The sequence below is a fragment of the Pseudopipra pipra genome, chromosome 5 (assembly GCF_036250125.1).
Source record: "Pseudopipra pipra isolate bDixPip1 chromosome 5, bDixPip1.hap1, whole genome shotgun sequence".
NCBI classification, from domain to species: domain Eukaryota; kingdom Metazoa; phylum Chordata; class Aves; order Passeriformes; family Pipridae; genus Pseudopipra; species Pseudopipra pipra.
In genome coordinates, this window is record NC_087553.1 from 12,932,361 (window position 1) to 12,945,070 (window position 12,710).

At 44.6% G+C, this 12,710-nt stretch overlaps 1 protein-coding gene across 19 annotated transcripts in view; it reads left to right on the forward strand.

The window, feature by feature from the left end:
- The window catches only part of MICAL3 (microtubule associated monooxygenase, calponin and LIM domain containing 3), a 182,361-nt gene extending 172,889 nt beyond the window's left edge, over nucleotides 1-9,472 (forward strand). For 16 of the 19 annotated variants that reach the window (XM_064654486.1, XM_064654501.1, XM_064654484.1 and 13 more), the window contains 4 exons: nucleotides 936-1,001; nucleotides 3,297-3,396; nucleotides 4,359-4,432; nucleotides 4,517-9,472. In XM_064654486.1, the coding sequence (XP_064510556.1) occupies nucleotides 936-1,001; nucleotides 3,297-3,396; nucleotides 4,359-4,432; nucleotides 4,517-4,701 (425 nt within the window). In that variant the 3' untranslated portion in view covers nucleotides 4,702-9,472. The remainder of the gene's footprint in view (nucleotides 1-935; nucleotides 1,002-3,296; nucleotides 3,397-4,358; nucleotides 4,433-4,516) is intronic. The other 3 variants (XM_064654487.1, XM_064654490.1, XM_064654502.1) reach the window with 1 other exon arrangement.
- The last annotated feature ends 3,238 nt before the right edge of the window (nucleotides 9,473-12,710 follow it).

The following is a 12,710-nucleotide window of genomic DNA, read 5'->3' on the forward strand; positions in this document are numbered from 1 at the left end:
AAGCAGCTGAACCTTTTGAGAGATGAGAAGTGTTTGTCCTTCGATGTCTGACAGAAAAGATGCCAAAGATTCAGTAAGTCACCGATACTAACAGGACTTGTAAGCTTTAAAATGCTGTGTGAAATGAGAACGTCAAGGGAGAGCTTTAAATTTACTGTTTTAACTCTGCAAAGCCCTCAGTTGGTCACTGCCCCTGCAGATCCTGATGCAAATCACGTTTTTATCCATGTAAAAACCTTTTCCTCTCTAAGCACAACAACCCAGTTGAGTACATGTGTACTCGCCATACTTGACACAGCAGATCCTGGCAGGCTGGTTCCACGGTAATCGGATTCTCCCTGTGATGTTCCCTGTCCGAAGACATTATATTCCATTATAGAGGACACTTTTACCATCAGTGGTTGCTGCCACGGTGATAAGAGCATGGTCCTGATAAGGCTTTAAGGTAGGGTGGCTGCTTACAGCTGGTGTCTTACATGTGCAGGCGAGACTTACTGTAACCCTGCTTGAAATTTGATGTTATCAGCAGGAGTTGAATATTCATCTCTGCTAGTCCTGAGATCTGGGTCACAAACTTTTCAGTTAAAGACCATGCAATTGAAAAATGTACATTAGGAAAAATGCACTAACAGTAACCTCCTGCCTGGTATTTGTACAGCTCAGTAAGAGTTCACCAGTACCTCAGTCTACCTCTCATGTGTTATCTGTGCTTATTAGGGACATTATTCATCTGTAGACTGTATCCCTTGTTTCTGCTTCTCCATTTCTTGTATTTTTTTCTTTTCTTTTCTTCTTGTGTTTCCTTTCTTTCTCACTCTTATGCTTTTTGTCCTTTGCTTGTCTTTTATTTCACCCCCTTTCCTCCTCTTCCGTTCCACTTCCAACTTCCTCTTCCTCTCCTGCCTCTTCCTCTTCCTCGTTTGGTCCTATTGAAGTTGAGCCCAATGCCGGGACACCACGTCGTAGACCTCTCTCCTTCTGCCCTTGCTGTGCCCATGAAGGTAACGTAACCTCACGCTCCCTGTCCTCCTTGACCACAGCTGGGTTGTCATAGCAGCACTAGTCAGATAGTGACCACAAGGCCCCCCAGCCCCGTCCCCAGCCCTTTTCTTGCTGTATCCTCAAAACCGACCTTCTCTGTAGCAACCCGATAACCAGCTTCTCTGAGCCTGTGGCAAGTTACTAAAGGTACAGTATCCCTTTTGCGAGTCCCAGCTGTGCTAGAGAAGGTGTAGTGACTGGGAGGGGCCCTGGGCAGCAGCCGTGGGGCCAATAATGTCACACTCAAAAGTTTCTGTTTTCATTTGCTGGCTTCAATTTCTCTATTCCTCCTGAAAGATGTTTGGAAGGTGGATAAGGGAAGAAAATCTGTTTCCTTTAATATGGCCCTTTAATTACCATGTAGGGGTTAAAGGAATACTGTGTCTTTATAAGGACTGGTTTGCAAAAACATCCTTGAACTTTAAAAACCAACAGACCTTAAGTTAGACCAGTTTTCCCTCATCTGCCTTGCTGAGTGCATTCTTTAACTGTCCCAAAAGGAGTTTACTGTAGAGTTTCCATTGCCAAGGCATGGGGAAGGGGTTGTTTATGTGTGTTCATGGTGTAATTTTGCTAACCACTTATCTGCTTTCCATGGTGCTCCCTTCACATCAGTTGTCAGTGCTCCCTTTCCAATCCTCCCATTATTCCTCTGCTCATTGGCTGTTTAAAAATACTTACGTATTTCATAGGTCAGTAGCGTTGTGTTTTCGGCTTTTTCTTAGAGGCATTTGTTTTCTACACATCCTGGCATCAGAAAGGAAGGGGAGACTTCCCAGTGTTTTCATGGCGCCACAGCACTGGACATCTGCATGTACAGTCTCCCTCTCCTGTCGCCACGTGGGCATATTGTGCAGAGATGCTCAGAAAGGAATGCTTGGAACTGAGCAACACACTCGTATAAAGTCTTAAGGTGGTGCAACCGGGTCTGGTATCGCCCAAGGGGCTGCTATGACAAGTGAAAGGCAGGTATTGTCAACCTAAGCCAAAGATTTCTAGGAGTTGTAGGCTCTCCCTTGTGTAGCTCCAGGGCAGCACTTCTGTGACACGCTGAGGATGAGGCAGGGCGTGGGTCTGAATTAACCAGCCATTAATGCGGTGTCGGTGAAGTGTCTCACAGAGTTTGCATAGTAAGATTGCTGCTTGACTATTTTAGCATCAAATGGACTGTTTGAGAGCTTTGTTCTTGATGTAGAGAGTATGTATCCATAATAACAAATATAGGCAGGGATGTTAGTTATTTTGGGATGCCTTGGTTACATACAATGCAAGCTGATAGAATGCAGCAAACTGAAAGTGCTGTTGAGCTTGGTTTGAGGTCTTCTGCATCCACTTCTACCCAGGCAGGAGCATTGTTACTGTCCTTGATGGGGTCTGATCTGAGTCACAGAATTCATCTGCAGGCAGTTCAACGTGGAATAAGTGGCCCAGACCAAGAGCTTGTAAGCTCTTGTGTTTGATAAATATCAACAGAAGGCTTTGGGAACAGCGTTCTGCATTTATTCCACATGACTCCTGACAGATACAAGATTCATCAATGGATTATTGAGTAAGTTTAGCAGTTGGGTTTAAAATAAAAGAAATTCCAGCTAAGAATTCTGTACTAGGTGGCCAAGGCCCAAGGTATCTTTATTCTGCTTTGATGTTAGCAAATGTGTCTGGGGGTTCTTTTTCTTTCCAGTGCTGGTGTGCAATACAGTAGACTTAGTTTCTGTGTTCACTGTGCAGTGGGGATCTTCAAGATAAATAGATACATGTGGCTAGGAGGAGGAGTCAGAAAAGATTTATTTAGCCATTTAAAAAAAAAAAAGTGTTACTTTTGGCTAGTAAAAGAAAAGATTGAGGACATGCAATTGAAGAAAATAAAGGTCAAACACATGGAGCAGCAGTTGAATCCTTTTCTGATGAGCATACATTTAAGTAGGTGGCCTGAGGGTCTATAAAACTCTTCTGATGAAAGGAAAAATTAAATGCTTGGGGGTTTCTGCAGTAAGAGTGAGGAAGAAACAAGCAATCGCAAGAAAATCAGGAAGGAAAAAAAAAATTAGGCTCCAAAGAGAAGAGAATCCTTTTGGAGGTGACTTCCACTCTACTGTGTACTCTAGGCAAACTGAATGGACCCGGCTTGGGAGTGCTCTGGCAGCATCTTGCTCGGCTTTCTTTGCACATTTTGCCCCATCGTTGTTTTTTGCGGTTTGGGCTTGTCAGGATTGCAGGGCATCACCTGAAAACTTAACAGGTTTCTTTTTTGGCAGGCATGGGTAAGAAGGATGACCCCAAGCTGATGCAGGAGTGGTTCAAGCTGGTGCAGGAGAAGAATGCCTTGGTTCGCTACGAGTCCGAACTGATGATATTGTGAGTCAATGTGTTAAAAGGGGGGATTGTGTCATAAATAGTATTGGAAGATCTGTCAGTACTGTGTTCCCTATAGGGCCAGGAGGTCAGCAGCCTCTTAGGCTGATTTGTGGCTGAGATATGAGTCCAAGTACATTTCAGGAGAGGTAGAAGAAGGAGTAATAGCAGTAAGGAATAGAAGGTCCAATTATTTGTGCACATGCAGAAGTACAGATATGTGAGTCCTTCTCAAGCTGTTCTTGTATAAAGCAAACATTGTTTATGCAGATGTTTTTGAGCTGTGCAGAAATAATGTGTGTCTCCTGGTTTTGGTAGAGTTTGCTTTTAAGCATAGCCAAAAGTGTTTAACTCAGTCACCCTTGCCATGTGGGCCTCCTCTCTGCCTGCAGTGGGACCCCAGTGCTTCTTGTTTGGGCTCAGGTGATAAAACTTTTTTCCTGTTAATGAAATTGGGAGTTTTCTCTGTTCCCATTTACTGATGCACATTTACTGAAATTAGTTTCTGAGTATCTCAGCTCACCCTGGCAGTGTGGAGCTGATGGCCTTAGTGCCTGTAGCAGAAAAGCCCCAACATGTCTGCATTGCAATCTGCAAGTGGCCTGACATGTCCTTAGTTAATAAGTAACTTTGTCTTTAGAGTGGAAAGTAGCAGGAGATACACAGAGGTATTGCAGATTTGTTTGTTCTTTCCTTCTGTTTTAGATTTAATCCCACCCACAACCCGTAAAACTTTTGGTGTTGCACATCCTACCTGAAGGCAAAGAACCTGAAATGCTGAAAGTACCATTAAATCTTTTAAAAATACACATACAACTCTTAAAACACTGAAGATATATTCTGAAACAGATTGGTAAAATGCACAGCAGATATCTAGAGTGAGCAGAAACTGAGAGTGTGTATGAAGCAATGTATGCAGTATTTTAACATACCCAGAATTTGGATTTCTGATGTTTCCCTTTCAGTGCTCGGGAGCTAGAACTGGAAGACAGGCAGAGTCGATTACAGCAGGAACTCCGGGAGAGGATGGCAGTAGAAGGTGAGAGCAAAAGGGAATATTTCATGGATTGTGTGTGTGTATTTCTAGCCTTTTGTATGCTGATAGTTTTGGATGTCTCTGTAGATCATCTGAAGACAGATGAGGAGCTCTCGGAGGAGAAGAGGATCCTGAACGAGATGCTAGAAGTAGTGGAGCAGAGAGATTCTCTTGTGGCTCTCCTTGAGGAGCAACGGCTTCGAGAAAAAGAAGAAGACAAGGACCTGGAGGCAGTCATGCTTTCCAAAGGTTTTAGCTTGAACTGGTCCTGAGCTTAACACATTTACCTCTGCTGGTCTGTGTTGTCCAGTTGGCCTACCCTGAGTTTGCCAGAATTACACGGATAGGAAGATGTTGAAGGGGAAATCTCCGAAGGGTCCGACAGCATGCAGGAATTTGGTTTGAACCACGCAGGAGCCTTTTGATAAGTGTGTTGGTTCCAGAAGCTTAAGTTTTACATGTCTGCAAGCCAAGTTGAAGAAATGAGTTGAGACTGTGGAGTCTCCTTTAGGTCCTATACAAATGGACCGTATTTTTGTGTGTGTGGTAGGAGGGAGGGGAATAATCCATGTGTGGGGAAGGAGGTTAAGGGAAGAAGTGCCCTTAACTAAGCTGGATTTATGGCAGTCCATTCCTTCCCCATTTTTACTACACCAGTTCTTATAAAAGGGAGGGAAGTGGCAACCCTTCCTGGAAAACCACAGCAGCCTGTAGCAGTGGAGTCAGCTGTCCAAGAGAGCTCCAAAAGCCCAGGGCAACACCTTCTTTGCTTTAGTCTTCCTCCCCACCAAAGAAACCTGCAGTTGATCATTATGCATGGATATGAAGAAATACAAGACAGAGAAGATACTGCTAGTATGTGCGACAGAACTTTCTGCCTCCTGGTTTTTAGAGAGAAGTGGGCATCAATAGACTCTCTCCCTGTCATAGCCTCCTAAATCTTCTTGTGGGGAACAAGGGGAAAAGAAGAGAGAGGGAAGATGCCCATCTGCTTTGCTACACACTGGAGAGACAGCTACTGCTGGCCTTAGTCTTCATGGCCACAGCTCAGAGGCTGGTGGGCTTCCTTGTTCTGTTTTCGTTGTGACTGTTTTGACACTGGAAAATACTGCTGTGGGACAGTGGTAAGTGCGTGCTGGGGCAGGGGTGTTCCCAGGCAGCATTCCCTGCCTGTTAGGCCCCTGAAAGGGAGAAGCCCTTAAGTGACCGAACCACCATTAAGACTTTTCAGTGTTTTTATTTTTTTTTTCCTCTGTATTTTGTTTTTGCACATTGAAAACGAAGCTTAAGACCTGCCTGGGCCCTCAGTCACTTTGACCCTTTTATGTCAATTAACTTATTTTTTTAATACTTGAAAGAAGATTCATTTTTGTATCTTTTAGGAAACAAATGGACGAGTGATGAGTGTGTGTGCCTGCTGCATCCTACAACTTCCACTTCTAAATTACTGGACGTTGTTACCTGTGGCTATTTATTAGTGTTCTTATTAATAATTTGATTGTTACACTTATTTGATTGTGGAGGGAGTGTTTTAACTCTGTTAGAGAAAGACACTACTGCGGATTGGTCCCTGCTTCACAGCAAGGGCAGCCTTTATGTACCCACGGATGCATCCTGCCCTAGGAGTTTTCCTCTATGAAAAAACCCTGCGCACTCATGGAGTTTAAGAATCTATTTGTGTTCTTAGCGTCCTTTTCTTCTGCATCCCAGATTCCCTCTTTTGGACTAATAAACCTATATTTATTTAAATTTTACATTTTTATAACGGGAAAGCCAAAACGGTGAGGTAGAAATGTCCCACGTCTCTTTCTCACTGAAAGAGGGGACCCTCACGCTCCTGAGATACAGCTAGAGGGATTTCCATGAAAACAAAAATAGCACATTTCTTGCTGCATCTATTGGAAGAAACTCCTCTTGGCTCAGCTAGTGAAGCTTTTCAGCCGGGAGGGTGCTGACCGTGATCACACACTAACAATGAGCAGGATATGCACTGAGCAATGCAGCACCATTCACTGTCTGACACATTCCCTGGGCACACCATGTCCTTACCTTGTCCTGCAGAGCTGAAACAGCACCATGTGCTGGGGAGGTGTCCTGTCCTTCATGCGATGCATTAAGAGGTTTTCCCACCTTGGGATGCTGACTGTGTTCTTTTCTTGTTAAAGAAGTACTAAGCCTGCTTCCCAATGTCTTTGAGAAAGTGTCCCATTCCCGAGCACATTCGTACAGAGCACTGACTCTTTCAGCTTGAACTTACACTGCTGGTGCAAGGCACCCAAGCAGGACTGAACATCCTTTAGTCTTTTGCCCTGGGACAGAGGTTAGCATGGTTTCTTGCTGTTGGCTCTCTCCTTCCTTCAGAGAGGTGTCCTGTAAGGCAAGGTCTATGATTTGTATTCCCCTCTGACGTGGGACCATACCTCAGGCTGAGGGAGAATGGGTTGGGGTGTCCCCAGAGACTCTGAGTGGTGCTGGTTGCTAACTGTGGAAACATGTTTTTTCCACTGTAAGTGTCCCTCCTTTTTTCCCCCCTAGTGTTTTCTGCTAAGGCATTACAAATTAAATCCAGATGCTTGTGAAACCAAGCAGACAGGCAGATGCAGTGCTACTTCATAATTGTGTATGTTAGCAAGTGATACCTGCTATCCCAGCATCCTGGAGTGTTGGCTTACTGACAGGATGTCCAACAGACAGAATTCCCCCCATTTGCTGGTGCAGATGCCAGCTGCCCAAGTCAAACTGGCAGTGGAAGTTTACATAATCTGCATTTTAGGGGCCACTGGAAGCTGGAGCGGAGAAGGAGGGAAGAAAGAGGGAAGCCAGATATAAAGTTTATTGTGAACTGTCTTGTGCAGAGAATTGACCTCAGTACATTTTATGTGCACTGGGTGTATGGACCACACCTAACCCGTAACGAAAAGTCATTGAATGTGAGCTGCAGAACAGAACAAAGTCCTGAAGGAGAAATACCAGATCACTCCTTTTCCCTTTCATGCTGGGGGACATGGGCCAGATCTTTGCAGTGCTGAAGAGTGATATCAGTTGAGGGCATAATCTCTTACTGCACCAGAAAACCACATAATCTAAGCCTAAACTCGTTAGGTTATGCTGAAGGCCTCCAGCAGTGAGAATGAAAACGAAGAGCTAACATCGCACACGCAAATTAATTAAAAATACATGAAAGGGAATGTTAAAAGGCCTTTTTATATCAAAATGGTTGTAAAAGGCACAACTCGTATTTGCTGTTCAGTTGCACTTTAAGAATACGACTTGCATATCAGATACTGGGTTTTTTTACTATCTGAATATTTTTAATTCAAATTTTATATTTTTAAAGCTGAAGAAGGCTCTTGTGGCCACAAGATTCCTTATTTGTATCAGAATCCAAGTAGGATGTTCTAGCTCTTTGTGCTGCCCGGGCGGGCAGCAGCACGTGACTCGGCCATGTGCATTCGATGACGTGTGTCCATTTCACGTGTGGGGAGAGCGAAAAGGCCCTCAGCTTCCGAGGAGTGGGCACTCCAGGGTGTCTGTCCCAGGTGACACGGTCTGTACCAGGGGCTGGCTGCTTCATCCCTGCAGGAGGTAGGGAGAGAGCCGAGCTTGGAACCCGAGCTGTGTTCGTTTTGAAATGGGCACACTGAGGATGGGGCAAGCACTTCAGTCCCCTACGGGGAGGGGAGGGGGATACCAACCTCCTGGAAACACCCAGGAGGCAAGTGGGACTGGGGGAGTGAGGACTACCAAAACAACTAATATGCTGTTTTCACAGTACATTTTTATTTTAACTGTTCTGTTCTTTTAACCATATTCTCATGAAAACTCACAAATGGCTGTAAAATCCTGAGCTTCGGAGAACTAATGTGTGGGGAGGTGACGAGACATTTCAGCTCCAACTTTCAGACATACTCCTTCTTTCAGTTAACCAATACCCCATGGTCTCACTAGGGCATGTTACAAACTGCGTTGCTGAACAACTTATTTTAGAGCAAACCGCAAGTTTTAAAAGTCTGTCCTTCTCTCTCTCTCCGTCTCTGCATTTTATGTAAATATTTGTTTGTATGTAAAGACACCAAGTGGATCCCTGGGTTACCCCCACGGTCAAGAATCTGAGTTTTGTGCAATGCCTAGGCCTTCTCTTAGAACACGGTGCTTGCATAGAGCTAGTCACCACATTTGTGTGCACTCTGGTGGTTTTTAATATTTTTATACATCCTAATCCTGAACGTTATGAAGTATTATAAGTGGTCTAGACTGCATGATCTAGAGCAGCTGGCAGTTCCGTTTTGTGAGCAGCTGTTCCTAAAATGTTCACAGCTACACCTTGTTTGGTTAACATTCTTTTAAGATGAGTTTTCAGTTTAAGTGTTTACACCGGACACCAGTGGACGAGAAAGGTGTTGCATTATAAAATCTCCTGTGTACAAACTGAAAAGCCACGATATGGCTTTCTGGGAATTTCAGTCATCACCGCCTGCAAGAAAGAGAACTCTAAAGCATACTAAAAACCAGCCTGTATATAGTTCACAGAGAAAGAGATCGCTGGCTCTCAACTGTTGTAAAATATTAGAAGCTTTCCAAAAGTTCCTGCTTTTGGAGTGCTCAGAGTACTGCTATAGGCAGGGTAGCAGGCAGATGAGGGTGTCACTGAAAGTAGATGTGAAGGGGAGGATGCCATGTTCTGATGGCATTGCAGTAACTTAAATACTCTGTATCTGTGCGTGCATGCGTGTGTGTGTGAAGTCTAATCCAGGTGAAGGGATCTGCTTTGGCATCTTCCCTTTTGTATGAAAGTGAACTCTGATATTCAGATTGTTCGAGGCTCTTACGGTTGGCATGTATGGAGTGTTAAGAGGAAAAGCGTATACCCTACCTGTACAAAACCAACTCTGTTCCAGCCTGTTTTCTTCTGTTGGGTTGTGTTTTATTGTTTGTTTTTATGCACACTTGCTTCGTTGGTGTTGAGATTTTAGCACCTCAGATGGCCAACTGAACTAAAAAAAAAAAGAACAAAAAAATAAAATCATTAATTATTTTTTCTTTTTTGTTGGTGGAGTTACCGTTTGTTTCCCTTGCATTCACTCCCGTGATTGATGATTGAGGAGCAAGATGGGAGCTGAGGGAAGGTGATCTAGAGATAAAAACTTAGGTGTTAAAGGGCCTGGCCTCTATTTCTCTTTTGCTGGAACAATCTGAGTCACTCTGAATTATCTGATGGAAACAAATCAATCTTGATAAAGCCCAAATACGAGGTCTTCCCTTCTCCATATTTTACATTGGTTTTTTGGATTTCTTGTGAAGAGAAGTTATGGTAAATAGCCAAGAAGGGATGAAGGTAATATAAACTGAATTGTAGGATTTAATTTCTGTAACTGTAGCTCACTTTCTCAGCCTGTAGAACCAGCCTGAACATCTGACACTGGTGTAAAACAAGGAGAGAATTACACAAGTGTCTCTGTGCTGACTTTGTGTTGCTTTAAGTCTCCACCATTCTGTGCTCGTGTCTCGTCTGTGCTGTGCCAGCTCTGCCATATGAGCTAAGCAAGGTGCAGCTCCAGAGCTGTGCCCCTTGAACAGACTGGAAGGATTCAGGATTTCAACCTCACCAGCTCAAGAGTCAAGAAAAGGCATCTGGGTATCTCCTGTTTGAAAAGGGCAGGTGTTCGGCCTCAGTGGTCGGTGCTGGGTCCAGTAAACATCAGGAGCTTGAAGCCTGGCATAGTGACATCCAGTCAGCAGCACTACTGTCAGTAAGGAGACTTGAGAGAAAAAACTTTGTGCCTTTTTTTTTTTTTTTTTTAAAGAAATTTCACACAGGATGCTGTGGGGAAATCCCAGCCGGGGAAATCCCAAACAATGAGTTTTATTTTCCTGCCCACTCAACCACTCTCAAAACAAAGGATAAACCCTGCTGTTCCTAAGGTGGTGTGATTAAAGCAGACCTATTAGGGCAGCAGGAGGCGTGATGGGCTTCGGATTTCCCCTTGCCTGGAGGCTGGGCCAACAGGCTGTGCTGCAGGTGCACAGCTCGCTCGTTCATTTGTGCAGCTCAGTAGGGTGGCAGCTCTTTGAGGACCTTTCAAACCCCACAGTTCTTCCTGTCCTTTTGGTCTCTTGCTTTCAAATAGTAGTGGGAGAAAAAATGGTAGTGGGAGAAAGCTGTGGTTACCAGGGAGGGCAAGGGTAATTTGAACCCTCTGGTGTCAAAAGGCCAGTCCACAAGGAATTCTCCCTTGATGCCAAAAGAAAAATAAGTGTATGGACTCTTGAACACAGGAGGTCAGCTCCCATCCATAGCTTAGGAGACCAGTGTTGTGACCATCACGGCTATTTAATTACACTGTAAGCCTGTTAGTCCCCAGTCTCAATTAGGGACCCAGAGGTTCTGCTATTTTATAAACTATGAACAGAGCAACTGGACTCCTAGGGACAACTTCTTCTATTGCTTGCTTGGGCAAAGATCTATGCCAGCCCTCCGAGATGAGCAGGATCGCACGTCCTGCACGGATCAGCCACGTGTGTCTAAGAAATAACACCAGGAAAAGGCCCTCCAACAAATAAACCCCACCCCAGGAGCCCAGCATGGTGGCAGCTGCTGCTTTCTGTTTTCATTCATAATGAAAGTAGCCTTCAGGAGCCTCTGACCTCTTCCACAGGTGGTGTCCATGCCCTCGAAGCTGCCTCACCCACCTGACGTCATTCCCCAGCTCTCTGGGAGGAGGTAAGGAACAGCAGGGAAGTTACCGAGGTGGGAGGGAGAACACGCTTTCACGTGAGGGGCACAGGAAGGATGTCAGTGGGCTCATTGAGTAATGTGCAGAGCCCCTTTCTGGCAGCAGCAGATACATATTATCTTATACAGCCCTCCTGCCTATACTCGGCCTGGATAAGGACAACGAAGGTAACTTGTCAGGAAAAATAACTAAGAGGAAGTCATGCCTAAAAAAACTCTGCCGCTCTGGCTTCCCTCATATTTTACATTTTTGAAAATTGCTCACCATGAGTGCTGTGACAGCAATTAGCAATTGCAGCTGCCTACATTAGCAGTTGCATTTTTAAGAGAATGCAAACCTAATCCTGTAAGGATGCTACTTGGCCAGACGTCTCTAAGAATTCAAGCAGAGCCGGAGTGTATCTTCCTCCTTTAAATCCTAAGCATCATCAGCAACAGAGCAATTACCAGGGAAAAGGATCCTACAGGTGGTAAGGGATGAAAGTAACAGTGCTGGCTTGTGGCTGCATCTCTTCTGGCACCATCCTCCTGGAGAGGCAGAGGGAAAGGGCCTCCTGCTTCATTTTATAGGTATTAGACTTGCCTCCTCCCTTAGCCTGCATCCTTTTACACAGCACTTAAAATAAGGAAAGAACAAAAAAACCCTGTCCTAACCAAGCTTCAGAAAAGTAACGTTTTCCCTTGGCACCTTGGGAACAGTGTAAATGCCTGTGGATAGCAGGAAAGTGGATAAACTAGTATTTCCAAACCTGCTGAGTGTGTGGTAATTTTCTGCATGTCTCAGACACAAAAATCACGTGGGTTTCTGTAAGCAAAAGATAACATCTCTTGTTTATTATTAACATTTCCTATACAAATATATAATCTGTATTACTCAGATACCAGAATCAAAAAATATAAAACCCACTTATCTCAAGAGAAAAACTATACTTTGGGCATAAGGGAGAGAGTGTGTCTTGCCTACTTGAGGCTCGCAGTGCTGACTTTCCGAGACCAAGCCGAAAAGTTTGAAGAAACAGAAACTTTTCTTCAGTTCCTTGGAACTTAGAAAAGTCAACAGATGTCACTTCTCCCCCCCCCCCCATCATTTCCAGCGGGAAACAACCTGATGGGTTGACCAATATGACTCAAACCAGAATCAGAGTCGGCTTGGTCCGTTTCACGGAGTCCCAGGAACTTTAAAAAGCGCTCTGTGATCAGCCCCTCCCTGGGCAAACACCCGTGGAGTGGCCTGCGGGGTGATCCCGAGGCTGAGCACGGCCGTGACTGCGCGTGTTGGGAAGAAAAGCGTGACGGGGAGGAAACCTGCACTGAATACCAGGTAAGCATTGCTTTAAACGGAACTGTGTTAAAGTGTAAGGCTGTATTAAATACAAATTAGTTTAAGTAGTACTATATTAGTTAAATAGGACTATATTACTACACCTGGAAGGAGGTTGTAGCCAGATGGGGGTTGGCCTCTTCTCCCAAGCAAGCAGTGACTGAATGAGAGCACAGAGACTTTAGATGCACCAGGGGAGGTTTACGTTGGACATTAGGAAAAGTTTT